General features: G+C 47.4%; 7 protein-coding genes across 7 annotated transcripts; 4 read left to right on the top strand and 3 right to left on the bottom strand.

Moving 5' to 3' along the window:
* Positions 1 to 852: 852 nt before the first annotated feature.
* On the bottom strand, positions 853 to 2055 carry N7455_006739 (uncharacterized protein; the record flags this gene model as incomplete). Its single annotated transcript, XM_040953523.2, has 2 exons — positions 853 to 1854; positions 1996 to 2055. The coding sequence occupies 2 exons, from the start codon at positions 2053 to 2055 to the stop codon at positions 853 to 855; spliced, it is 1062 nt and encodes a 353-aa protein (XP_040815888.2).
* A 1600-nt stretch (positions 2056 to 3655) lies between these two features.
* Positions 3656 to 6195, top strand: N7455_006738 (zinc metalloproteinase family protein; the record flags this gene model as incomplete). The annotated part of the gene is made up of 4 exons (XM_040953709.2): positions 3656 to 3928; positions 3994 to 4089; positions 4172 to 6039; positions 6099 to 6195. 4 exons carry the CDS (start codon positions 3656 to 3658, stop codon positions 6193 to 6195), a joined length of 2334 nt encoding a protein of 777 aa, XP_040816058.1.
* A 4243-nt stretch (positions 6196 to 10438) lies between these two features.
* N7455_006737 (grainyhead-like protein) lies at positions 10439 to 13280 on the top strand (the record flags this gene model as incomplete). Its single annotated transcript, XM_040953474.2, has 5 exons — positions 10439 to 10839; positions 10911 to 11054; positions 11123 to 11662; positions 11731 to 12920; positions 12976 to 13280. Exons 1-5 carry the CDS (start codon positions 10826 to 10828, stop codon positions 13278 to 13280), a joined length of 2193 nt encoding a protein of 730 aa, XP_040815950.2. The 5' UTR covers positions 10439 to 10825.
* Positions 13281 to 15339: 2059 nt separating this feature from the next.
* On the bottom strand, positions 15340 to 16173 carry N7455_006736 (alpha/beta fold hydrolase; the record flags this gene model as incomplete). Its single annotated transcript, XM_040953722.2, has 1 exon — positions 15340 to 16173. The coding sequence occupies one exon, from the start codon at positions 16171 to 16173 to the stop codon at positions 15340 to 15342; it is 834 nt and encodes a 277-aa protein (XP_040815967.2).
* A 2948-nt stretch (positions 16174 to 19121) lies between these two features.
* On the top strand, positions 19122 to 21513 carry N7455_006735 (uncharacterized protein; the record flags this gene model as incomplete). The annotated part of the gene is made up of 4 exons (XM_040953608.2): positions 19122 to 19197; positions 19260 to 19328; positions 19389 to 19442; positions 19529 to 21513. The coding sequence occupies 4 exons, from the start codon at positions 19122 to 19124 to the stop codon at positions 21511 to 21513; spliced, it is 2184 nt and encodes a 727-aa protein (XP_040815863.2).
* A 488-nt stretch (positions 21514 to 22001) lies between these two features.
* On the bottom strand, positions 22002 to 26395 carry N7455_006734 (CLH domain-containing protein). The gene is made up of 5 exons (XM_040953637.2): positions 25907 to 26395; positions 25826 to 25852; positions 24813 to 25777; positions 22488 to 24760; positions 22002 to 22412 (listed from the first exon to the last, which is right to left on the bottom strand). Exons 1-5 carry the CDS (start codon positions 26216 to 26218, stop codon positions 22129 to 22131), a joined length of 3861 nt encoding a protein of 1286 aa, XP_040816043.2. The 5' UTR covers positions 26219 to 26395; the 3' UTR covers positions 22002 to 22128.
* A 28-nt stretch (positions 26396 to 26423) lies between these two features.
* On the top strand, positions 26424 to 27778 carry N7455_006733 (RMD1 family protein; the record flags this gene model as incomplete). The annotated part of the gene is made up of 2 exons (XM_040953511.2): positions 26424 to 26756; positions 26816 to 27778. The coding sequence occupies 2 exons, from the start codon at positions 26424 to 26426 to the stop codon at positions 27776 to 27778; spliced, it is 1296 nt and encodes a 431-aa protein (XP_040816022.2).
* Positions 27779 to 27961: the final 183 nt, after the last annotated feature.

Below are 27961 nucleotides of genomic sequence, written 5' to 3'. Positions count from 1 at the left end.
TACTACCTGAGTATATCTATCCTAGTGGCAGAATATAGGCCTTATATGACATCACATTTGACTTTCAATCTCATCGTCTCTGATTGGCTACCGAAAAGCCTCTTAAACTGCAACGCGAAAGTGACGCGAAAAGACGCGACCGGATTGGACGTGAAAATGAGGGGTTGACTACATACGTGGTCCAAGGGAAGGGAAACAACTTATTTTCAATAAGCTGATTAAAGCGAAGTTCATGCCCTACTAGACTAAGACGCCCGATATGCCGCTCTAGGGTCCACAGTAAAATGTGTAGTGGGCTGGGGCCCCCGGGGTGTTCGAGGCCACTAAACTTAAGAAAAATAAGCGGACAAGGTGAAATATGTAGTTTTTTTAGGCTGTGCTGAGATACACGTATGTTCTCAATGAACATATTCCATTTCATCTTCCATCTCCTTATATCAAGACAGGGGTCATGCAAAAATATTAAACAGTCTCATCAAAGGCAAGCTGGCAAGGGGGAAAAAAGAAGGAAATAGGAGTGAGCAGTGAAATTGCCAAGGGCAAACAATGACATAGAAAAAGCAAGGCATATGATCTTGATGAATGAGAGGTAATGCAAGACATGATAGTAAAGCATTTAAAAAGATAAAAAAAAGACAACGCCTGTGGATGCAAGTCCGTGTAGAGGCCCTCCCAATCGAGGCCCAGGTCCTCGAAAGAGTAAGCCTCCACATCGGAGAGAGGGCAAATTACATAGGGGATGAACACAATGTGTACATAACATGATCATAAGAAAGTCGTCAATGGGGTTTTAAGAGGGATTTAAGGCAAAAATGAACAGAGAAGAGAAAATGGAGAGAGAAACACTGGGTTTCATGGATGCAGTTCGCCGCCGAGTTGTAACGCCAGCCCTGTTTCCTTGCCACGAAGTCGAGGGCTGGTGTTGCTTGGAGGAACCAGGGCATCAAAATTCAATCGCTTTCTGTTGCTAGTAAGCGGGGTGCGAGCGGGATTGCCCGGGGTGCGGCTACCCCAAGTTGGTTGCGCCGGGCTAGGGGTCACATTCACGAAATCAGCGAAATTGAATTGCTGGTTAGGTGTGCTTATGTTGGCGAACATGCCGCCGCCCATGGTGGGTGTCATGCCGGGGAGTACTGCGTGCTGGCTGGGAGGAGTGGAAGGTGGGAAGGCCTGATTTCCGTTGCCCCTTGCAACCCGAGCCGGGGTCGGGGAGTTGGCGAGGTACAAGAGCAAATCCGCACCATCCTCGTGGTTCTGGGGTTGGTTGTTTCGGGGCAATCGCATATGTTTCGGAGGAGGGGTTCGTGGAGGGGAGGAGCCTACGATCGAGCTCATGTTCTGGAAACTGTGCAACGGCAGGTCGGGATCGATCTCTTCTGACGGTCTAGGATATACAGGCGATGACATCTCCAGGATTGTAGCCTCGGACATGAAGGGGGCTTGTGTGCGTCGACTCGTACGGTGTCGGTTCATGCCAGGGGAGGATTCCGGCAGCCGGTAAGAACTCTTCCACGAGACCCGGGGTGCCTTGGCAGGACGTTCGGAATCGGAGTCAGACCGGAGGCGCTTTCGACTGGCAGACAGCATAGGCTGCATGACTCGAGAGTTGAAGGTGGCGGCATGTTTATTGTGGGCGGATCGAGGGAGCTCCTTGGAATAGGTGGAGGCTTGGAGGGGAGGGGAGGTGAAGGGGGTCTCGCAACGACTGCGTGAGAACTCGGATGAAGAGTCGGAAGGCTTGTCACTCTCAAGATGGGATCTGCCATCCTGCTGGTTCGGGTTTAAACCGTGCAGTCGACCATGTTGGTACTTGAGTTTGGCAAGGCCCAATCGATCCTGCAGACTGAGAGAAACCTGTGCGAAGAGAATCCAGGGTCAGTCCCACATCACCAACAATATCATCTGGAAGTATTCGGATGCAGTAGCAAGTATTTGAACTGACAGCCAAGGCTGCATCTCAAGGGATCCGCAGCCTCTTTTTTTTCCATCTCTTACCTGGGCGATATCGATTTTGCGGATCGTTTTTTCTGCCGAGCCCGGCTGTGATAGAGGCATTATATCAGGAACCTAATGAAACAAGCAAGACACCCCTATGCAAAAAATGAAAAAAAAAAAAAAATGAAAGACGTTTTCGAATGTAGAGTCGAGGTTGGGGTTTGGGGGGGAGCAAGGGCGAAAGGGAAGGGTGAGAGATTGGCGAAATGCGGGAACTCGGAGAACAATTCTGGAGAAGCACTTGAACAGATTGGGATTGAAAGAAAGAAACTTCTTATTCGCTGAAACTGTCAAACGGAAGATACTGGGGAAGCATATGTCTTTAATTTTTTATAATTCTTTTTGTCTTGCATCAACTTTCTTCTACAGCATAGACCTACTATGTAACCATTCTATTTGAACTATTCCGCACGGAGTACGGAGTACGCCATCGTTATAGTACTTGGAGGAGTACTCAGCAACTATTATATAGTTCAACTCAGTCACCCCTATTTAGTTTCTATTTAGTTTCCTTATTTCCTTATTTCCTTATTTTATTGTTTTAAGACACAATTGGTTGCCCTGAAAATTCGATCAATCCACATGCATGTACCCTGTTGAATTCCCATCACCTATTTACTATACTCTATACAGTCTAGTCCAAAGCTCTTCATTCTCAAAGAAGAAAAATGTTTTCTTTTTCTATTCCGGAATCCCCATAGAAACCAGGCATGCAGCCACGGATTCCGATCCACTTGGACTGGAGAATGAGGTAGTGTCTCCCCTGAGGTATGCTCTAGATCGCCGAAAGCATTTTATGTACTTTGTATGAAGTATCCAATTCTGGATGAAACAGAACAAACAGAACAAATAGGAGAAATGAGAGAAATGGGAGAAATGGGATAAAATAAGCATTCTACAATATAGATGTCCACATGGTGCGATGGAAAGAAACAATCAATAAATCAATTCTTATTTGGGCCGTGAGGCTGTATCTAGCCATCTATGCGGCCCTGTTAGAGACCCCGTTTCAAGATTCTAATCTTGGCCCCCCCCTTAGGGGTGGTAGATTTTAACGCGAGCCACCTACGTAACTCCAATGATTTCCCAAAAATGTAGCATAACAGGAAGTTTACCCTGAAACAGTGAAATAATAAGGGCATACCGGGTGTGTCCAGGTGGCCCAGGTGGCCCAGGTGGCCATAGCCGGATATGTGAGCTCTCAGACAAGATCTAAGCTAAGGATATTAGTGCGATCCGATCCACAGTGAAACATTGCGACTTAAAAGGGTTTGAGCTGAGCTGATAACAGAATAATAGCGAAGGTTAGGCGAAGATTGAGGGTACGTAATGCCCTTTTAGAGCTATTTTCCTTTTTTTTTTAAAGTGCTCTAAGTATAGTAGCTCATTATTATTATTTTTGAAGCTAAGGGAAATCCCTGAGATCTTTGATCTTTTTCTTCTTTCTTCTTTCTTCTTTCTTTTTCAAAAAAACACATGTGCGCTTCTATAAACCAACATTAACCCATTCATCCCCCTTTCCCCCTCCCCCTCCCCCTATTTGGTGACTTGCGGGGCGACTTGTCGTCAACCGCAAACGGTTACCCTGTTCCTGACAATTTACCCGCCTTAAAAAAAAAAACAACAGGGAAGCTTCGTCTTTTTCTCTTTCAACTTCGCCATGCCGTTTTTCAAAGACCTACGGCGTCGATCAAAGGCCACTTTTCATAAGACTCCATCCCAAAGTGTGGAGGAGGTCTCCGGGAAATCATCATCCACGATCGACACTTCCTCCCACAACTCAATCACTCCACCGTCATCGATCAAACCAACCCTTTCAACCCCCAGTCTTCCTGCTCTCAATGAATCCGAACCCACCAGCGCAGTCAGTCTAGCCCCGCCTACACAGCGATCAGGGCCTCTGGTGGCCAGCTCTCAGAGAAACAGTGTTATTGTATGTACCGGTACTCATTCCCGCAACAACTGACAATACTGACTTATGATCGCGTCGGGATATAGGGTAGCAGCTCGTCCTCAGTCAATGGCGTGTACCGATCACAAGCTCCCGTCTCGCCTTACGCTCCAAGACTCGTGTCTGTAGCTGACAATTCATGGGTATGTTTGCTTGCCAGCTCAGGAATTGGAGGCGCATACTGTTCTCCGGTAAAATGGAATTGAATGTCTGACTGTCGTGCAGGTCAACCAGAAAGTGCTGCTAGTGTATGGTCAAATCGGCGACCCAAGGCAACATCCGCTGGACGGAAACGTCACTGTCTACCACCACCAAGATAATTTCCCGTCGACCTGCTGGCCAGTCACGGCATCGCATTTTAAAGTCCTCGTTCATCTAGTTCCCGGTCCTAATCGCCTGCGCTTTGACTTCGTCTCGCCAAAGTTGTCCACGGGCAGCACCCACCCCGCCATCCACTCCTCCTGGATTTGCATCAACTACCTTCCTCTGGTCAACAACCCGCCATTGCAGCTGGTCATCCTCCTGGGAAAAGATTCAGACGGCACATACGATGCAGTACCGGAAAGGGTCGAGCGCGAAGGAAACGGGTTGGAAACGGCGATTCGAAAGTACCGCATGGCAGCCTATCTCTGGCAGGCCTTCACCGGTGAGCAGATGTTCCGCAATAATTTCGGGCGCCGTTGTTTCCGATTTGAGGAAGAGTGGCAGTCTGGTAGCTTGAGCCGTCGGGACTTGACACAAGGCCAGATGCGGAACGAGGCCAAGATTCACGTCGTCCGCACCGAGAAAACGGTGGCCGAACTCCGAGATCTTAACATCGCCCAGCAAAACGAGAAGGCGGAGAAGAAAGACGAGTTGTTTGCCATTGCTAAAGAAGCGGTGCGAAATCATTTCCAGCCGCAGCCCGGTCAGAAGCAATACGTCTCCGTTCTCCTCCTCGATTCTCATTGGGATACCCAATCCCAGATGATCACCGGCCATGCGGCTTTAGGTTCGGCCGACGACGATATCAAAATGGCCATGTTTGGGTCTCATTGTCTCCAAAGCTATCCATCATGTCTGGAAGAAGTCGTGGATGCGTTCACAGACTGCACCCGCACGGATACGAACCACGTCGCCAATGACTGTGGCGAGGCGGGCTCCAATTGGGAATCAGCAAACCTGGGCATCGGTGCTCACCTACACGAGGTGGGCCATCTCTTCGGATGTCCTCACCAGGAGTCGGGAGTCATGCTTCGCGATTATGTGCGTTTGAACAGAACATTCCTGACCCGAGAGCCTTTCTCAACGCGCACCAAGACTCAAGGGTTGAAAGTGTGTTTGCCCAACGACGAGTGTAGCTGGCACCGTCTCGATGCGCTACGCTTCCGATTCCACCCAAGCTTCCGACTCCCAAGTGACCCTTCTCCCACTTCGGATGACAGCGTCCAGGTGTGGCCAGTGGAGAACGGCAAGATATTGTTCACTGCTTCGTCGGGGATCGCGTTCATGGAACTATATGCCGAGGGCGACACCTTCTGTCACAACTTCATTGAGTATTTGAACAGCGAGTCGAGCCCCAACGGACTGCCACGACAAGTTGCGGTGACCGAGATCGAGCTTCGCCAGCGTGTGTATGGCACCGAAAAGGAAAAGAAAAAGAACATTCGTCTGGTTGTCTGCTCTGGTACGCTAGGCAGTTACACTGTTGAGAACATTGGCGATCTGAAATCGAAAAATTCCCTCGTCAAATTGCCCAAAAGCCAGTCCGGTTTCAAAAGCGGCAGATTAGGCCAGTCGGCGATGGAAGGCAGTGAACCCGAGCAGGTGTTACTGGAATGTGCCTTCATCAAAACAAAGCTCTTGACATCGATCAAAGTCTACCATGGCAATGCAGTGGATGGTCTCGAGTTCTGTTACGAGGATGCGACCAGTCAGCTATTCGGTAAGCGAGGAGGCAAGCCTGGTGGTGATGAGTTTGTCCTTGATACTCGACGCGGTGAAATCCTACTTGGGTTCTATGTCCGGGCTGGTCTCTGGATTGATGGGATTGAAATTCTCACGAGCCTGGGGAGGAAATCTGGTATATATGGAAATGCTACCGGTGGTTCAGGGTATGTAACATCTTTTATTATCCCGCAATATCTGAAGCATGCTAACCAACTTCAAACAGCCACACTTTAATACCTCCTTTGGGTTACAAGATTGCTGGAATCTCCGGCTCCTGTGCATCCTGGGTCGATGGATTCTCATTGATCATTCAACACTGATAGCGATTTGCTGTCTACCACCTTCCTTCTCCTCCAGCTCTTGGAGCTCCTTGTCCTCATTTCCATCCCTCGAGGCAAGCCACAAACCCGGTCAACCATCGCACAGCATGGTGGACTGCGAATGACTGCAGGCATCCTCCTCATTCATTTCCTTTAAACGGCTTGGCAGTACCAAGCCTTGCATTTTCTTGCATCTTTTACCCTCTTTTCATCCCTAATCTGGGAACAGGCAATTCCGCGATCAAGGACCGGCCATTGGCCACTACATACACGAGGTTCTGTCGGATTTTGTCTGTGTCTATATGTTTTCTTCTGTTTTATTTTCTGTCACACATCGGCGTCCTGGGCGTGTTGGGGTTGCATGTATGCATGGTGATATTTTCTTCGACCTTAGACGCGGTCGATACAGGTTCCGGGTGGATGGAACTATACTTACTGGTAATCATTGCGCATACGGATGGCCACACAGCATTACCGGATCATTTTGTAAAGGGGACATCATTCATATTGGTTGATAGTTCATATAGGGTAATGTCATGAAACCACCGTCAATGTTCAAGAATTAAGACCCAAAGAGTAAATGAATGCCAACTGTTCAAGGCATAAACCACAATCCTACAATTAGCAAGGAGTTTTAAGGCACGTTCAGAAATCTTGATCACAATAGGGCCACGTTAGTCTGTCCTTGACGACATCCAGTTGGCTCGATGATTTGGGGTAAGAACGGCAGAAAACAGTGTAAAACCACACAGAGTCTGTCGTGCATACCTAAACAGGGAAGCGCCACCTGGGTAGGGCAGATCGAAGACACGTAATAAACCCAGTTTCATTAAACAAAGATGGCCCTACGATTCATAGCAAAAAATGTGGGTCAGGAAAGTACTGCAGAGACATCAAAATGCATGGTGGAATGTGCGTTGGAGATTGTCGAAGCTCAGACTGACAACGTGACAATGCCCTTGTGGAGAAAGGCTAGATTTGATTGATTGTCTATTGTCCAATGTACTCCTTTGTACTTTGTACTGTACAGCCATAGAGGTGGATCTTCGTGGGAAAATACTCCGTAGCCAATAACCTAGTCCAGGGCAATCGTAGGTACAGTACGATCAACATACTATAAAACTTATTATGATGTCGCTCGGTACATATTCAATTACCCTATCTGTAGACGGAAGCACTAACCGGCCAATCCGAGTGCCAGTGCGTTCTCCCCCCGTTATTGTGGAGTGGAACAATATCTATCACCAATCTCTCGGGACAGACCTCGTCATATCTGAACCTTATGAGTCGGCCCGGGGACCCGGGGAACTTTTGATATTTCCACAGGTACCTAGGTACGATATGTATCCGAGCTCCAGGAAAATATAAGCATGGCCAATGATGTGGATAGAGCTCGCCACAGAGTAAATACATTCATACTTCTACATAGAAGTAGTATATAAATTCTCGAAGTACTCCGTACAGCGAGTGAAAATGTTAAGCAGCCAATGGAGCTTCTGAATGTTCTTACGGAGATTCGGCACATCAATACAGAGTGCAAATGTACAAAGTATATATTAACACATACTTAGGAATATCTCATTCGCGCTTAAGATGAGCATGAGTGGAAACAAAATTGGGACATAATTGTGGCTGATACAAGCTGCGTAAGCTGTACCGGGGCATTCCCGTTTACCAAAGAGCTCTGAATGCCTGAAATCAAAGTGGCAAGACCGTTTGGTGGTCTTACTGGCTATGCTCGCACCCACCACTGTAAGCCAGGGTAGATCGGCCCCTCTCCCATTGCCGATCCAATGGATACTCCTCTTTTTCCTTTTTGTTCGGCGCTGTGGATTCGTCTAGGGTGGGAATTCAGCCGCTTACACACCACTAAGCGCTCGGCCAACTGTCCGTACTACTTTGTACTCTTAGTGAAGCTCGAACATTATACATACCCCTGTACAGATGATGTAACCGATCGGTGCGTTGAGCCGACAAACTTTACATATTGAGTTGTACAGCATACTCCGTACTTTGTACTGTGGCGTAGAGTAGCTCCTACAATACTCCTATCAATGTCAGATTGACCAATAATCGATTGTATATTCTATACACCTACTGTTTCCGATTGATTCTCATAGAATGATAATGACACAAATTGAAATTTTTTTTGTCTTTTTTATTTTTCCCCCCTCAACCGTAGATGTGGCCTTTCCAACGCAGCCGCTGGCAGCTGGCATCTAGCCCATTCCCCCATGCTATATCACCGAAAACGTTTCTTTATGACGGGGTGGCTTCCACTGCTACTATCATAGTAAATCTGGTCTCAGAAGAAAGGTCGTAACGTCAGGTCTAATTGGACCCTCAGCCGTTTGAGGGTATCAATGACGAGCAACGGTGGACGCCCTCTTATTGTATGAGGTAATACAAGTGGAGAAGGCGTTCGGTTATACGGCCTTAGAACCTTAGTGTGTTTATGTAAAAAGTACCTTGGATACTCAAAGTGAGCCCGTGAGCCTGGGGATTAGCTTCATATGCTAGACTAGTAATTTACAATTTTTGGAAACGAATCTGGGATTCCGCGCTTTAGCTTTAATAACTTAAATTGAATCGAGTTAAGGTACTTACCCTGTAACAAATGTACATGTATTCAAATATGCCGAATATTTATAGTAAATGTACGTACAGCACGTGCTCTGCCGATCATTCAAGGATAAATTGAGCAATATTACTGGTGGGTGGGCTTTCCAGCAATGAGCTGTGTTCGACCGGCACTGTTTTGAAATGGTATGTGGCTGTATTTTATTCCATGTCACCTCAAACCTTACAACATACATTCCATACCGAGTATAAATCACATCTGTAGAGAAGCTATGGCCATTACTATCAACCATGTTGGTAGACTACAATTATGTTTTATACAATAGTATATAATAAATCCCGGTAGCGAGAGAAACTACTCAATTTTCAACTAAACCACAGCCTCCATTCATCGGGGTCTCCTTGAGCCGGGAGAGACCGAAGATGAGATCATCAATATAAATTCGAATGTTTGGGGTAGGCAGCACGCAACTGATGCAACTGATGCAACTGATTCAGTTGATAGATTCCCGGACCCAACCAATGGATTCCAATGGAAAAACTTATGATCAAACCGAACAACCGAATAATATCAGTTTTGATGCAGATCCGGTCGGGCCGGCCACCTATCATACTTAACTACCAGAGATTCACTGTTCCACACAACTTCTCCTTCCTTTCGCGGCTAATGTACTTTTGTATGTTGTACAATGTACGCCGTGTTATGAGGTCAGACTTTGGATATATATTTGAAGACTCGAACAATGAATGATGGTTATAGTAACGATTAGGTTAAGTCTACAAATGTTATATACAAAGTACCCTAAACACTCCGCTTGGGCATAACCACTGCTATAAAGTTATATTACCCAATAAGGAAATGGTTCCAAATTCCCGTGAACATGACTCGTATTGAGAAAATTCTATACTACCTGCTGGCGCCTATGAGGTATACACATGCCTGGCAATAGACCACGGGTGTTATTATATGCTAGAAATAGGGAACCATGGATCATATAGTACGAATGCCGAACTATGAAATGTTTCCAGCTGGTATATATATTATATAGTCTACAATACATGCCTATATTGCATCTAAAATATGTAGATACAATAGAAAACGTATGGGATCAGGAAACATTGAATATATATAATACGGTAAATTTACCACTCGTTCTCGCATTTGTTTTCCCCACTTATACCTGCACGGCTTTCCGTAGCTCGATAAGTACCCCCAGCCCTTCTTTGCCTTTACTCCATAATTTATTTCCGTTGTTACCAATCACTTTATTCATAGCCAAATATATTATACAATTTATATTATACAATTTATTTAGTAGTTCGACCATTTAGAGAGGTCTTTTTTTTTTCTCTTTCCGAAAAGAAAAAAAAGAAAACGCCTCTTACCAAAAGTGGTCTGTTCTTATCGGTCCTAGGTGGCGACAGCTTTCCTCCTCCCGAGATCATAACTCCTCTTAAAATCTTCCGAGCACATCCAATGGACCCCCTTTTTTGTTAAAAAGTCCACTGTGGCTCAATGACAGTTTTGTGGGATCTCTTTATACATCTTTCATTGGAGGGTTTCATTAACCGTACCATCCTTACTATTCCTCCCCCCTCTCCCTTTAAAGCATCGTCATCTCCCCTCCACCCCTCGTCTCCAATTATACATTTCCTCCAATCCCCTATGAGAAGGAAAATTTTTCCATTGCTATTTTAAACATTGTTTTGGGCTCGACCTTATACTTTATTTACCTTCACCTTTTTGATAGTCCCGCGAGCTTCCGTGGCATACTTCATCTTGCACACCGATCTAGTCATTTGCGCATTCCTTCAGACGAAATTCCTCATAGATCCTTTCACTCGACGCAAGGCTTCGTACAACTTCAAACCCATCGAACACTGCGTACAACATCCGAACGCCCCCAATCTCGATAAATCGCACTTCCAATCGAAGAACAGACAGAGCACATCCGACTCTACTGGCAGTGGGCCACTAATTTACCGGTGGTCACCTTTTGTTTCTTTTCTTTACTATCTCGGGCCAAGCGAAGCATTGATAAAATAAATAATGTTTAACAGCCGGTGAGTTTTTAACACTTCAAATTGTCAATAGTATAATGGTTTCATTTCTAACGTACATTCTTTCTGCACAGCAAAAGCACTCGGAAGCCGGATGGCGAGTTCATCACTCGCTTCCAGCAAGCATTTTCAGACATTGTCCCTCGGCGAGACAGCGAGGGTGGGCCAACCGAAGACCCGCACAATGTGAGGGCAGGTGAACCTTTGATGGCCTCGAGGTATGTATATCATGTATTCCACTAGGTGAAATGCATTCAATCGAAACTAACAAAGCAATTCTTGCTAGAATGGCCGAGAACAACGATGTGAAAATGGAGGAGACTCATGGTATTAAGTTCCCCATCACCAACAACGACCGCACTCCCCGAAATATGCACGAACTAGGCTTGACGCCCTCGTGGATGGAATCAGCTTCGTATTCCATGATGCCTCTTGTCAACCAACATGCAGGCTTCTATACTCCAACTTCTTCTGGAATGGGTGCGGTGTTCCATAATCAGGCTGGCGATTTGCATACTCCAACCGGGATGCACCTGATGACCCCGCTGGGGGGCATGCCAGCTATACACAATCACCACAGCAATGGGTTTGAGCCCTTCCACCCGCAGTTCATGAATCCAGTACACGACATGAACCAATACACACAGCAGCCGTCATATGCACCAAGCGCATTTATGCACCGCGACACCGCATATGACGCCATGGATGATTCTCTCGATGATTCTTCTCTAAATGGTGTACAAGCCGAAACGGCATCCAACGTGACGGCCTCTACAGACTTTTCGGCTCAAATGGCTGGTGACATGTCCTATGCCAAGGGTGAAAAGTGAGTTAAAATAACTTGATAAAGGGTAAATTCTTGATCAATGCTAACCGCATTTTATCACACTCTAGATTCCGCTTCAATGTTTCCCTCCGAGCACCGACGGCCATGGTGAAGAACTTGAGTGAAATTCCCGTGACGTATCTCAATAAGGGCCAAGCATACAATCTCTCAGTTATCGACACGAGCCCACCAATGATCAACCACGAACTGCTTCGATATAGAACATTTGTCCGCGTTTCCTTCGAAGAGCGAGAACAACGAGCGAAACCGGCAACATGTTGGCAACTATGGAAGGAAGGCCGTGGTACTACAGAAGCCCATCAACGGGGCGGAAAATTATTAGCTGTTGAATATGTGGACCCGTTACAAGGTGGGAGTGATGCACACAGGAATCGACAGGTGCAAGTCGAGAGTATGTCGGTCGACGGTTTCTGCGTCACTTGGACTGCCAATCCAGCGACCGGTGCATCGGATTGCAACATCCCCGTGCGGTTCAATTTCCTTTCCACGGATTTCAGCCATTCCAAAGGCGTGAAGGGAATTCCTGTCAGACTGTGCGCCAAAACCGAGCTTTTGTCCCCCGGCGAGGAGACAGGTGTATCGCGGGATACGGAGCTGTCTTACTGCAAAGTAAAGCTTTTCCGGGATCATGGTGCTGAGCGGAAGCTGTCTAATGACGTTGCCCATGTCAAGAAGACCATTGATAAACTTAAGCAGCAAGTCTCCCAAGCAGAGATGGGTGGTGGATTTGCGAAGCGCAAACGGGGAAGCAACGTTCCTGTTACTGCAAAGGGATCCGACAATCTTATGAAGTCTTCGACCCACAAGCGAACTTGGTCGATAGACTCGGACGATGTTCCTCCAGAGAAAGTCTCCTTGGAGGATGATCTCCAAGCCAAGTTGGCTACAATGCAAGAGATGTTCTCGTCTACTCGCTCAGTGAGCATCTTCGGCTTACGCGGTGAAACATTCGATGATCCCGACCTATATCCCATTCAGCTATCAGCCGACGGCGATTCCCCTCAGTATGGAAATATGAGCCGTTCAAGCACACGTGAATTGGAGTCAATAATGCCTTCGCCGCCCAACACTAATACCTCTTCTTCGAATTCGCCGCCTACACAAGCACTCAGATTAGGAAAGTGTCCAACCACCATCCAGAGAATCCCTGCTGGCGATCAAGTCTCAAGAGGCTTCATAGAGGCCGTGGGTGTAGACTTGACATACCGACCTCCGGCCGAACGCCCTCCCAAGCCGAGTAAGTTCTGCAAGCGCAACCCGATCGTTAATATGTTTGCTAATTTTCTTCGCAGTTGCATGCTTTTACGTTCGATTCATTGGAAATGCGAAGCGCGCAGAGGACTACTACCGTGCAATCTATTTGACGGAACGCACCGCTCGAGACCTTGTGGCGAAAGTTACCGAGAAATATCACATTGATCCAATGCGAATCTCCAATATCATGCATGTCCATGACAAAGGCATGCGAGTCATAGTGGATGACGATGTGGTCCGCCAGCTTCCAGAGGGCCAAGACATGATCGTCGACATCTCCGAAACACCAGGTCCCAATGGCGGTGCTTCCGGATCTCCCTTGGAGATCAAATTAACATATTAAAACTGCACCGCATACGTCTCAAGGCCATGCCCTTCGCCTCTCAAATTCGAACCTAATACAAAAGTAACTTTTCTCTTCGACTCGCCTCATCTCACATCGCTAGCCACTGTGATCTCTCCACTCTGGTCTCAGTACATGAACTTGCCATCTTGCGTGCATGAGTTGCACTCGTCTTCTCGTTTTATGTTTTTATATCTCCTTTCTCAATGGGCTGGCATTCACTTTTCCCTCTCCACAGGGCGTTGAACATGGGGATAATAAACGAGTCTCCGAGCAACGATACCCTGTTACACTATGTTTCTTGATTTTTTGACATCTCTTTGTTCAACTTTAGCGTTGCTTATCCACGACGGTATATGGGTCGATGGGCTATGGAACTATTGATATCTTTGTTATGGTTATTATTTGGATCTGGTCGAGGGCCGAGCATACGAGGTTGATACCCTGTTCCATTTTTGATTTTCTGTGTCTTTTCATCCGACATAAACCCTTTTTATTTTTCTTTTTTTTCTTTTTTTTTTTCTTTTTTTTTTTTCTTTTTTGTTGGTTGCTGGTTCTTACCCGCTGAGCGTTCGACTTTTCTGCGATCTCTATCCACGTCTATGCCATGTGCATATCTACGGGATTTGGATCATTTGATATAGATAGTTGCCTGAGGACGAGACTACAAGTCAGCTACGCTGATGCAAGTGCAGAATACGATGACCTTGCTACTTCAATTATGATCTTACATGTAGAAGCCGTATTTTATCCTTCAGCACAAGGTATCTCTAATACTCAGTTGTTAAATCTCATACACCACACCAATAAAGCCACCAACAGCTATCTAACCCTTGGCACCTCGAAAGAACCTTGGAACAATCATACGTTCCGTCACTAGTTCTTGGCATTAAAAGCCGTCACGTTAACCGAGAATGATTGACGCTCGCAACCCCCCCAAATCGGGTTCGTCGTGCCGAGCAGGCAGAAAAGAAAAGAAAAGAAAAGAAAAGAAAGAAAACAATGAACGCATCAGGGCCCACAAAATTCCACATCGACCCAGAAGAGCACGGACTGTGGCTTTCGCGACCACGAAAAAAAAAGTCAACATAACACTGACAAACATCTTGATAACCCACTCCCCGGTTCCCAGCAACTTGGTAGAGAGCCGTTGAGAACTGACTATGGTTTGGGCCAGGAAGATCCCAACCGCTGCTTCGGGTACATGTGAGACCTCTTATTGGCCCTCAGGTCAATGTCCAATTCTCTTTTGGGTTCGGGTGTCTTCCCCCTTGGGCCTAAATTTCGGTCGTATTCCAGATCGAGACGAGCTTCCTAGATCGAGCACTCATTTCTAGTTAGACCGTATAGTACATACATTCTTTGGCTTTTTTTCACCCCTCTTTTTCTTACTTATTTTGTAATCTAGGCTTGCGACACTTAATATCGGTTGCATTGCAGATGTATCACTTTCTCGTTTTTGTCATGATCTTCCCTCCAGATCCCGAGAGCGAGAGAGGTATGGAGTATTTGGGTCCATTTCGAGGTCGTATCTATGGATGCCCTAGGCCTGGAATGTCAGCTAAATCGAGAAAATTAATATTCTTTTTTATTTCCGCATTTGATCTTTCTTTCCTTTTTCTCGGGTAACAGTCAGTGATATCTCCGTACCGAGTAGATATGCCCGACCCAAATGCTATATATGTCTAAACCCCAGGTATTGACCTCGAAGTAATAACTCACAGTAATGAGATCACGGTCTCTAGTAGGCCTTCTGGTAGAACATATTTCTGTTTCGTGAGGAAAGCACAATCCCGAAGTTATAACGAGATTGCCGAACACTGGACTAGCTTTCAAATAATATCGTACATATATACAGGATGATATCTAGCAATTCTTGGCCCTCCCTCTCAGTTTTAGTGCCCACCCTTCGCCCCTTTTTCTCACTTAGTAAATTGAGCACGCTCCTAAGCAGCCTGAGTTGTCTGGCTTTCTGGTCCACCCTGGATTTGAACGGTATGAGCTCAAATATTTCGGGTCTCCCCGAGCTTTTTGCAAGCCTCCCCGAGCTGCTATCCCCTTAGCTGTCCGTGCGACCCCGCCACTCCTCAACCCGGATTATCCAATCACGAACAAGAGCTTCAAAAAGCCCGGTCTCATCGATAGGAAGTCCATGCGTACCACGATCTAGAACAGCATAGGTTGATCGTGGATAGAGTTCCAGCAATCGAAGGCTGTCTCGATAGCCCACATTGTCGTCTTGTCGACCACATACAATAAGTGTGGGTGCAAAGAACTTAGCACTTTTATCGTCCAACGAAAAAGATAACTGATAACGATCTGGATCTGCTCGGATCGGATCCAACACCTCATTGTCTGCTGCTTTCTCCGCTGGAATGTAAACCTCCTCGTATTTTGCCTTTAAAGTCTTAACATAAGCAGGCGTTTGTATGAGAACGTTTCTAAGCAGTTTCTTATCTTCGGCTGGCAGGTTCGACATGAGTTGCTCATTTGCAACCAAAGGGCTGAAAGCGTCGAGATCGCGCTTGCTGTCCTTGGGCTCAATGAGTGGTACCCGTAATAGTAAACCATCGACTTGATCGATATATTTTTGTGCTATCGCACGGGCAAGGTAGCCGCCACATGATGAGCCGACGAGTAGGAATCTTGAGCTCCCAAGTCGAGAATCAATGAATTGCACAAGGCGATGGTAGATCTCGTCCAGATCCTTGACATTATTCGCGGGTGTTGTGCCCATGCCTGGGAGGTCCACGTAAATGCGGCGGAGTCCAGGTGTTTTGTTGAAGATCGGCTCGAAGTCCACCTCCTCGCCTTTTCCCTCCATCTGCCATCCATGGATGATCAAAACGGGAAGGCCTTCGCCGATTTCATGCGCGGATAGGATAGATGCCATTTTGTTACTGCGTATAGAGAAGTGATTTTGTGCATATATGAGCAGCAACCAGAGCAGTTGATTTCCTGGAGGGGTACAGATTGTTCCTAATCACGCCATCTTATAGTGCTGACAAAGTGCTGCTCTTATCGTAACGTAACCCATAAGCCTGGAGTGGATAATACAAGCGAGCCGATAACATCGCGTGTTTTAGTCGTGTCCTAAAAGCCCAACACTGTTCAACCACCAAAGACTCGTAAAAAATTAAAAGATTGGGTTGAGCTGAGAAGTGGGGTATCTCAAATATTTCATATATCTTGCTCCATATACCCTGTAATGAGCGACTACATGAAATAACTTCATGCCTTGAAAGGCGCGCCAGCTCACATGTGTACTAGATAATGTCGCAACTTTTCCCTTTCCCTTTCTGTTTATTTCTTACTTCTTGCCGCTTTTTGATCACTGAGTAAAACCGCAGCTATTTTCTTGTCCTTAAGAGCTATACGAACATAAATATTCTCCTATGGAAATAAGAGAACTATATTGCAATGGGGAATGGAAGATTTTCAGAGCTGCAACACCACAGTAATCAGAATTACAATAATATAACTTCCTGGTTCTTGGTCTTGCTAAGCGTTCGAAGAAGTCTTAATAGGGCCAAAGAGATAAATTCCTATATTAGGCTGCCTTCAAAGTGTAGTGATCAAAGCTTCTGGTTTTAGAGACTCGAGCTATTTTTGACTACAGCTTCATATATATAGCATAACGAGCCTTTAGTGTGTTACCCTCTACCCGTTGACAATTTTCCGATGGTATAGCTAGATCAAACATGTTGCTTTCACACTGTGTATGGAAACCCCTAAACACGGTTAGCATTACCCACAGCTCTTGAAGTCGTTCCCAAATACCGTTCAATTTAGCGAGATTTTCCAGTTCACGCTGATTATCGCTTATAATGATGAAGTGAATGCTCCTAAAATACTGATTGGAGAACCCCTCAAGTCATATGCTGTAGAATGCACGGCACGATAATCCGAGCGCTTGTCATTTCAATAGCTGTAGATAGCTGCAGATGCTGAACATCATTTCTACTGCAAGAGGTATAATCGGCATTTTGCCGGAATTATTGCCAATGACAAAAACGTAGTTGTGTTGGGGTGGCTTACATATATGTACGGTGGTAATTAGGGGCAAGGATCGACTTTGGTGGGAACTAGAAGGTATGTATGCCTACTTGTCATATGTATTGTACAATGTGAAACTCGGTGTATCTTGATTAGTATCCTCAATCAGACACACCCACCTGGGCACAATTTAAGTATTTCAAACTCCTTCCACTTGGATTCCTTAGCATTCCACATAAAAGCAATATGATGTCACAGCCTTCATTAGAAGCGGGGCAAAAATCAATAATTTCCACTTTCGCTTTTTCTCTGCGCGGGTCGTCCCGGTACGTGACCGCTCCTTTGGGTATAGGGGATTCCGGTTACATACATACCCATTTGCCGGGTATCCCAGAAATACGTTTACGTGTGTATCTGTATCCACTAGTATTTTTCGGTAGCCGGAGTGTATCATGCGTTGGAATATCGTTGGAATATCGTTTGCCACTTTGACTGATGTCCCTCATGTCCCTGATTGGACCTTTTTCTTTTTTATTCTTTTTTATTCTTCTTTTTTTTTTTTTTCATCGGAGTATCTAACCGCTTGGACTATGATCGGCATTTGTCGCTTTTTATAGGTATTTGGTTTCGCTAGGCATTGCTTATGGGAACGTACTTTGTGTTTATAGTTAGTATATAAATGTCGTACTTAACCTAGATGTCATCTTTCTCACAGTCAACATTGACGTTGTGCTTATAAAGTTCAAATGATACCTATCTATGGTTGCTTAGTTGCTTAGTTGCTTATGTCGTGATTATGTCGTTGCAATTTCACCTGATAAATCATGTCCTAAGTCGTGTCACCATTGCCCCTGACCTGACAGTATAACATAGACCATCCCTCGCACTGATTTAGGGCTGATGCTTAAGTTAAAATAGAACCCTGTTCTAGACTTGCTAATAATCAACAACTTTCAAGGCTAAGGTGATATCCCACTTCCGCACTCAGCCTTCTCACAGTGTCTGACCTAAATTTAGGTTGTCATGCCAATGATCATCGTTACTTCAAATGTAATTTTATAGAAGTCAACATCCTTGCAATGTTTTGCTACTTTGTCTTATATTCAAACTTAGTTCGGGACCTCTATGGCCTGACCATAATAATAGAAAACAGAGCTATACCTATTTGCCTTTGTGGTCTTATTAATGTGGCACATAGACCATTGTCTGTGATACCCCAGCCTCTTTATAGAAATGATTCTGTTCATCCGAGAGCCTTAGAGGGGCTGATTTTGAGCTGGTCTCTGTGCTAAAGCCGGACATGAAGCCCTTTACTGTAGCCCACGGCATGATTCTACCGAACGAAACCCCCCGATGTTAGGCAAAGGGCCTTTTCTTTTACATCCACTTCAGTCAATGAACTAGATTTAGACTGTCTCACTCAGGTTGTACACCTACGGTTGCCGGTGCATCCAGTTTAAGGTTCTATTCGAGTCATACCTAGAGGTGTGATGGTCAAATTATATTTCAGGAGTACTGCCCTGTCAAGTACCTTCCCCATAGCCATAAGAGGCAGTCGTGACTTCCTTGTACGTTTTACCTCACCTGGACAAAGATGGAAAGCACATAATCAGAAACCAGCACGTGTTCCCTCGTAGTCACGGGCACCGTTCCTTCCTCAACAGGTGGTGACTTTGTTTACTATTTCTTCCCCCAGCTCCCACTTTCTTTTCTCTTCTTTTTTTCTCTTCTTCCACTTCACACTCGTTCCTCCTTTTCTACATTCACCTTCGTTTTCATCGATTGCTTGGTTATTCCATCAAGTCATCACTTCACATTCGTTTGTTAATCTACGTCTTCGCCAAGATGGCAGCTTGGACGCGTTTCAAGTTGCTTCTGGCCATGGTCACCACTCTGGTGACCATGGTTGCTGCCTCGGCTGGTATGTCTCATGGCCCATAACTGGCTACATTTTGATCACTTACTGACCTTGTCATTGAACAGAATGCCACGATATCGAGACGGTCTTTCTTCAGGACCCCCACTCTGGGGAGCAGTACCAGTTTGGTGAAGGTAAGTCAATCTCACTGTGTGGGTCTACCTTGCAATCTGCCGTTGCTGATCAATCCTCAGTCAATCTTTTGCCTCGCGCCTTGTTTGGTCGTGCTGTTCATCCTTCTGAACTGAGTAAGTCTAGGCTCCTCCTCATCCTCTACACGGGGATTTTTCAATTCCCTCGCCTTTCTTCAGACCAAGAACTAACTCGATACCAGTCACTGTCACGGTTACCCACACTACCTGCGGTCATGAGGAGACGACCACAACTGTCACCACAGATGTTCCTTGCACCACCGAGCAGTCTACCACACCTCTCACCATGGAGTCTACTACTCCAGTCCCGGCTCAGGTTACTACCCCTGTGCCTGGTGTTTCTCAGTCTACTGTGCCTACTACTTCGTCGATCCAGGTGCCTGTTACCACTCAGACTTCTGTGTCCAGCGCTCCCGAGGTGTCTTCTCAGTCGACTGCACCAGTTTCTTCCCAGACTCCAGTGCCTGTCACTACTACTCAGACTTCTGTGTCCAGCACTCCTGAGGTGACCACCCAGTCATCTGTGCCTGCTGGCCCTCACAGTTCTGTTCCCGGAACTACTGAAGTGACCACCAAGTCTTCTGCGCCCGGTACAACCCAGACTTCTACGCCTGGCACCACTTTCGTGACTTCGCAGTCTTCCGTACCCGGAACTCCTCAGACTCCAGTGCCCAGTACTACTGAGGTGTCCACTGGAAGCAGTTCTGTAACCAACACTGAATCCTCCACGGTTACTGCCACTGCCACCGAGTCGGTTTCTTCATCTCTTCCCAATGCTACCAGCGTGGCTCCTGTTCCTGCCACCACTGCTGAAGACCACACCGCTTCCATGGTTTCTGGTACCCTCACTGAAGTGACAACAAGTCCCAATGCTACCAGCGTGGCTCCTGTTCCTGTCACCACTGCTGAGGATCACACCACCTCTGCAATTCCTGGCACTGCTACCGAGATCACCACCGAGACGATCTCACTGCCTTGCTCTTCCTCCTCTGAAGTGTCCCCTGCTCCTGGTAGCACCGATATTCCTGGAACTACTTCTGAAGTAACTACTGGGTCCATTACATCTTCTCGTCCTACCAAGGTGGTCCCTGCCCCCGGTACCACTGGAATCACGTACACAAACTCAACTCTTCCCCAGGCTCCTAGTGCTGTGACTGATGTGACCACATATTACACCACGTCTTCTTACCTCAACTCAACCGAGCTGGCTCCTACCCCAGTGACCACTGAGATCACCATCACCGTTGAGGTTCCTTGCACCGAGACTACCAAGTGTCTCAGCACCAAGGTTCTCACCACCAGTACCCTGCCGGCTTCGGAGACAACTGTTCCCGTTCCTGTCCCGGTTTCCACTGAAGAGGTCACTGTCACAGTTGAGATCCCTTGCACTGAGACCACCAAATGCATTAGTACCAAGATGTACACCACCACCCCTGCGGAGACTACCACCATCTCGGTGACTCCGATCCCGGTCACAGTTCCTGCTCATCAGACCACCACTGTTGTACAGCCAACTATTCCCGTTGTCCCTCCACAGGAGACAACTGAGGTTGTTACTACCGTTGTCCAGCCAACCGGTCCTGTTCCCGTTGCGCAAACGACCACTAAGCTTGTGACCACTGTCATTCAGCCAACTGTTCCTGGTGTCCCTCCACAGGAGACCACCCAGGTTGTTACTACTGTTGTCCAGCCCACCGGTCCTGTTCCCGTTGCGCAAACGACCACTAAGCTTGTGACCACTGTCATTCAGCCAACTGCTCCTGGTGTCCCCCCACAGGAGACCACCCAGGTTTTGACCACTGTGATCCAGCCAACTGAGCTGGTCCCACTTCCGCCCGCCACCACTGTCGAGGCTACCACTGTGGTCAAGGTTCCTGCTCCTCCTGCTCAGCAGGTTACCACTCTGGCTACGACTACTGTTCCCAAGCCCGCGGTGACTGAGGCCGAGGGTACCACAACCGAGTCCAAGGTTTCAGTTGTGCCTCCTCAACAGCCTACCTACACCCAGGAGGATACTGTCCCACCATCTCACGGTACTTCTTCCAGTGGCACTCATGCACCTTCCCCTGTTTTCAACAGTGCCAATGCCGCTGGAATCATGGACAGCCGTCTCTTTACCATGAGCATTGTGGTTATGCTCTCTCATATCTTTCACTTGATTCTGTGAGAACGCCACACATTATTCCCGTGTTAGGAGGCAAGTCTAGCCATCTTCTGATGTAGCAAGGATAGTACCTGATGCGATGATTGTGTTTGCGATGGAATTTGAGGAACCCATGGTTTTGATGGGTGGCCGTTTCTTTTTTTATGGGATGCAACTGGCTCCCTTAATCTTGCAAATTTTATTAGTGATTCATATTCTAGTTGAAGCATAGCTTTCCAAATTCCAAGAATGTTCACTATTGGTTATGTCCAACGTATCTTGTAACCTGTAATCTGCAACCAAATACGAAGTCCAAAAACAAAAGAGCTGGCCGAACAATGCATTCGGGCAGTTATATTTCGGCTATGAAACAAATGTTACAGATAAACAGAAAGTACTACGTATATAGTTGAGCAGCCAAAGCATTGAACATCACACACATCTTTATCAAATAAACACTGGCCAGTATGATAACCTCACAGAATGGATGAATGTTAATATCCCCAGAAAATGGGTGCAGTAGCTTGGCTAAAAGCCAGGGTATCTCAGAGAAACAAGGAGAATGAATAGGTATGTGCACATGGAGTATACACACAGGACAGACGTGATTGGGTACAGATCTCCCTACCCCAACAGAGCTCAAACCTCCACCTCACCCAGAGATTCAATCTCTCTCGTCAGAGCACAGATCCGACAACCATCACCAACCTTGTCTCGCAGGATTCTTGCCGTCGTGACTTTGGGACCAACGGTGCGAGATGCGGTAGCAGATCGGGTCTCGTCGACTGGAGACATGGCTCGGGGTGTAAGATCTGCAGATCGGTCACGGCTATTCGTGCCGGATTGTGGCTGTGATGTATCTGCGTGCAAGTGGGAGAGATGGAAAATATGGCCACAAGCAAAGCCAACAAGAATTTCTCGCTCTGTAGCAGGGTTATTATTAGCATTGTTCTTTTTACGAGGATAAAATATGGAATGGAGTTGCGTCAAAATCATACCGTTTTCCCGGAAGGCGGCTTTGCAACCGCCGCATCTTCCTTGTCCAGGGCCTCCGAATTTCTTCGCACCACTGCTCACAGATATTTGATCTTGAGCTTGGGTCTTTGCGGTCGGTGTCTTATTGAAATCTTCTTGTCTGTCATCAATGACATCGAACTTGATTCCCCGGCGCTGGCCTTTACGCAGCGAGTCCATCCCAAGTGCAACTTCGCTTTGCATAACCCTGGCCGCACCTTGGCTGATACTAGCTTGCAGATCATGCTCACGGATCAAGCGAGTGAGACCCTCTCTTAGACCTTCAATCTCAAGTCCGCTCGGGATCCGACGCACAAGCTTTATCGGGTCGATGGCCGTTCCGGCCTCGACAAGAAGACCGTGGATGAACTTCGGTTTGTCCATGGAGTAATCAAGCAGATCTTCCCATAGATCAGGATCCTCTTGTGATTTTGCAAATGAAATGGCCTGTGAAACATCCTTGAGATCCGATAGAATCAGGTTCAAGGCTCGCTTTGTCTGACCCATCTTGGACAAGAGGAAAATCAACTCTGGTGTGAATTTGTGGTCTTCGCAGATGGATGTGGCTTTCTCGAATGAATATGATATGCTTGTTTGGAGGAACTCCATCAGCAGAGGCCGGTCATAGTCGGCAAATACCTCAACGGCCGTATCGGCAAAGTTATCAATCAGGGCTTTGCCTTCGTCGGCAGCAAGCTTGCTGGCTGCATCTCGAGCATGGGTTCCACGCCCTCTTCTGGGCTTAGAGGCGTCGTGTGGTAATGACTCGCCTCGCCAGAGCGCTCGGAGATAGAAATAAAGGAACAGGAACCGATTTGCGGCAATCAACTGAGACACCACGGTATCTGGGAGAACAATTCCCGTGTATGCTTCACTAACAAGGAGTCGCGTGGGCTCCGAAGTTAACTCCTCCAGTTCGGATTTCGTGGCTGACTTCATCTGCTCTTTGGAGACCCGAATCATAATGAAGGCCGGTATATCATCAGTGACTGCGTCGAGCAAACGGTGTTCCCGGACCAAAGCCATAGCAGCATCTCCATCTTGCAATCGTATATAGCAACGCAAGGCTTCGCGATGATGTCCTCCTACCAGGAACAACTTGGCGAGGCAATCTGTGAGGATCCGCCACTCTTCAGACCCGGCGCGCACTGATTCGGATTTCGCCTGTGCTTCGATGGCTTCTGTGACCACATTCGCATCAAACAAATCGGACGGCCATATTTCGATGAGTTCTTTGAATTTGACCAAGTCTCGTGACACATAGTGAGTGAGAATGGCTTCGTAAACCCGGGACGACAACGATGGATTTAAATCGACTGGGATTTGCGAAGTGATCTCGTCGATTTTATCATTTTTGATAAAGGTCCATGCCCAGTGTTCCCATCGTGGGGCATTGCGGATGACTTTGCCACAAATGCTCGCAGCCTCAGTCCACTTCTCTTCGCTGACAAGTTGGTTGATCCAAAGTTCCCCAAGGCGAGCCTTTTCCTGTTCAGCAGCAGAAACTTTTGTTCGACCAGCTGTTGTGATAGATGATCGATCATCAGCAAAAAATTCACCTAAACTGGTTTGAGACCTTCCTGCGGCCACGGAAACAACTTCGGTTAGGTCAGGTATCGAGCCCGCAGCTTCGGGATGTTCATCGACGAGGCGCCATGCATCCTCGTACTGGCCATGAGAGTCAAGCCAGGACAAACGGTCCGCCATATCCCTTTTTACTGCAACAACGCAGTCGTATGGGCTGTGGACAAAGATTTTGGCACCAGGAGCACCTGCAACTTCCTGCACCTCCTTCGGAAGGGCATCTTCGGCCGCATGGAGTTTGGATATAAAGGAGGGAGCAACTCTACCAGACCCCTTATCACCACTGCTTGTGGTACTTCGGATGCTGGCGCCGGAGCTGAATAGCCGCGCAGAGTACATAGTAGCATCCAAGAGCCCATACCCAAGAGCCCCCAGGGCACCGCGCTGGACGACTTGTCCCTCTGGGGTCTTCCACGGAGGCAGGACACTCAGATGATAATCGGACGCCGAGAGACCTTCGAACCGGTTTACTGAAAGTGTATCAGCGCTGACTTCTTCCTTGGTTTCAATGTCAATGACACGAAGTTCCGGTTCCAGGCCCTTTTTCCGATTGCGGGTCCCACTGCTTCTTCCGTTACTTGCAGTTTGACCTTCGGTTTCCATATATGCGAGAATGACAAGAAGACGAGGCGTATACAATGAGATACCAGATACCACGCAGTCTGTTCGTAATCTGTGTTCAAAGTTAGCGATGGATAATTGAGCGCATGTGAGCTCCGGCTTACATTGTAACAACCTCTGCGGAGCCCAATTTCTCGCCCTTCGATGTTTTGCTTGCCCTGTCGGGGTAGACATCAATGACCCAAACAGTTCCTCCCCAGCCGACGACAAGCTTTTCCACTTTCTCAGTCGACACGGTCGACTGGATTTCTGGACTTGCTGGATTGTCATTTGGATCGAGATTGTCCCGACTGTCTAAAGCAGACTGGTCAATCCACTCTGCGCGTGCTTTCCAAACACCGGCCATTTCATCCCAGCCGGGACGATTTGGACGATCAATATGGCTGATTCGTTTCCACGCAAATTCTGTCTCCGAAGAATCCAGATGCAGATTTGACCGCATAATCTTGATGCCTTCCTCGTTGACCCAGGCTACATATTTTCCTGAAAGTGACCATTTAATTGTGCTTATGGTCCCTTCCCCACTGTGGATAATTGTATCTTTTCCACTAGTTGATGCCAGGCCCATGGATCCAAGCCAACTTGACGCTGTGGCGGCCGCACCCCCCATTGTTGTCGAGTTGGAGGTCGCTCCAATACGACCGCCAGTCGTCAGAACCAATTCACCCGCTCGGCCACCAGACAGGAATGCCCGATCACTTTTGTACTCTGGAGACAAAGCGATAGACTGAACTGGTCGGCCAAAATTGCGCAATTGCACGTCCTTGGGGTCTACCAGCGACGAGATACACACGTGGCCATCAATTGAGGAGGTTCCAATGTAAATCGAGTTCGATGGTATAGGAGGGACAGCTGGGTGGTTACCCAGTTTCCCTTGGCCACGGATACTGCCGGTGGTATTAGATGATCGCGTGGATGGTCTGTATTCCTCTGTGGTCTGCTTGCTGAAGGTGTCTTGCCTAAGGTTCGGGAGGGGAGGTGGAAATGGCGATATCGATATAGAGGTTACACTTGCTGAGTGTGCATGATATACACGGAGGGATTGTAGAAGCGGTAAGGACATAACATGCTTGACAGGGTCAGCTCATATGTCTGCGCGCTGGTGTGGCTAACTTACGACGTTCCCGTTGTGTGTCCCGACGATCTAGGCACATCGTCAGCTCATTATTATAGTATAGGTTCTGTGAACAATACATACCATTTTATCTCCTGCTACGAGGAACGAGCTTGTCGCATCCCCGTTGCGATATACTGATCCTAGGTGCTTCGTAAGGTATGCGTACTTGAGGCGGGGCTCCTCGTCCTCGTCGTCCGAGTCATCTTCTTCCTCGGCCTCTTCTTCTTCTTCCCCGTCATCACTGCTACTAGAGCTCTGGTCATTGTATCGTTGGTGCTTATCTTGGGCGCCTTCAGTCGTGTCTGTTGGTGAACTGGTTCGTATGGATGTGTCGTGCTTGGGAGTGCTCTGAACGGCACTTTCGTCCGGCGGTGTCGCGCCAGGCGCGTCCATGGCGAATCCCTCACAGCACCTGCAGCTCCCGAGCTGGTTAAAGTGGAATGCGACAAGCTGGAAGCGGGATTCTGTGGTTCTACAGTTGAGCCGGGGTAGGTCAGGGCCCCGAGCTTGGTTCCATGACTAAGCTGGGTATCGGGCCGCGGGCTGCAAAACGATGTCATCGACCAAGCCACTGGTGTTTTTGTTCCTCGAACACACAATGTTTGCCAGGCCATTTGTCTGCTTGAGCTGCAAGCGCCCAGTATTACAGCTACCTACGCGACCGCAGGCCCAATACCTTCACGTCTCTCCTCCATTGGCACTTCCCCGACGGAAGGATTTCTTCTCATCCAATGCCCACTTAAAACAAAAACAGAACAACAACGATGAACCGATTGAGTTCTCTCCGGATTCCCAGAAGCAACGTCGACGGGGGCCTAGGTTACCGGCAGCACCCACTTCATTGCGGCGAGTAGCGGTAGAGGCACAGAGATCAAAGGATGGCATTCACTCCAAGGCGCTCCTCAAAGAGCAAGGTTTATATCGGACTAAGGTTGGCATAACTGAGATTTTCTTATCATTTTCTTCCGCTAATAGTTTTTGCGTCTCTAGACAGTGACTGCCTATGCTGTAGCCGAGAAATTCAACATCCGCAAAGTCAGAGATATTTTACAAGAACGAGGATATGAACCGGATCCGTTGGAAACGGGGCTCTTCCCACAAGTCGTTCATGTTCAGATACCGTTAGATTCCATACAGCGCATGACGAATCCCTCAAGCACAGATCTACCATCCGACGAAGTGGGCGATTTATTTGTGTTTCCCTCTGGTACAGTCGTAGCGTGGTCGCTCCCAGAAGGATTCACATCATTCCTAGCAACACGAACTCTCTTGCCCGCAGCAGAAGGTGCTCATGTTGATGAATTGGAAACCGAGGATCTCGAATTCGTGGAGGACCCGAAGAGGGAGAACAGTGTGATCAAAGGGGACACAATTATACTAGGAACCAACTCTGGCCATGGGGATGCAGAGGGATCACCAGCGGCGCAACAATCCGTCGATACGGTGTTGACAAAGGTTGCATTTTCCTCGGGTCTTGCCCGGAGTACGAAGTTGGCCGTCCTCGAGAGTCTTCTTTCAAACTATTTTGAATCGACTCGGCCAATTCCGACTCTCCTATCACAAGGATCACGTCTTCCTTTTACACGAGACTTTGTCCTCCGCAAAACCGGGCAGCTACTTAGTGTCCGAGCACAGCTCAATCTCTATTCCGAGCTCACTGATTCCCTTCCTGATATATTTTGGGACAGCCGCCACGAGCTCGGCTTAGAGGGATATTATGAGCAGGCTGGCAGAGCTTTAGATGTTGGAATTCGCATCAAACTGCTGAATGAGAAGATGGACTATGCGCAAGAGATCGCAAGTGTACTCCGGGAGCGCCTTAGTGAGACACATGGTCTCCGACTCGAATGGATTATCATTCTGCTCATTGCCGTTGAGGTTGGATTTGAAGTATTGCGTTTATGGAAAGAAAGAGTACATGAACAGGAGGAGGCGCGCAAGCAGGAGGCCTAGGGTCACCTGATGCCAGAAAATGACAGACGCAAGGTCAGTGAAATATTTTGCCCACCGTGGACCAACCAACTATGATACCCCTCCACTCTTGAATATAAGCATATTATTCTGAATGACCATCTTCAACTTTAAATGAGTGCAATATAGAATGTGGTTGCTGTTGTGCAGGTAAACAACGCCCGG

Source organism: Penicillium solitum (assembly GCF_028829755.1).
Source record: "Penicillium solitum strain IBT 25940 chromosome Unknown utg000004l_segment0_segment0, whole genome shotgun sequence".
Lineage (NCBI taxonomy): Eukaryota > Fungi > Ascomycota > Eurotiomycetes > Eurotiales > Aspergillaceae > Penicillium > Penicillium solitum.
Note: the sequence above shows the minus strand (reverse complement) of the source record. Positions and strands in the feature narration are given on the sequence as shown.

Coding starts and splice junctions, on each gene's coding strand:
- N7455_006734 (XM_040953637.2), bottom strand. CDS start 26,218: ATGGACGCGCCTGGCGCGACACCGCCGGACGAAAGTGCCGTTCAGAGC. Junction 25,778..25,825: donor GGACACACAACGGGAACGTC/GTAAGTTAGCCA, acceptor GACCCTGTCAAG/CATGTTATGTCCTTACCGCT. Junction 24,761..24,812: donor TCCGCAGAGGTTGTTACAAT/GTAAGCCGGAGC, acceptor CTTTGAACACAG/ATTACGAACAGACTGCGTGG.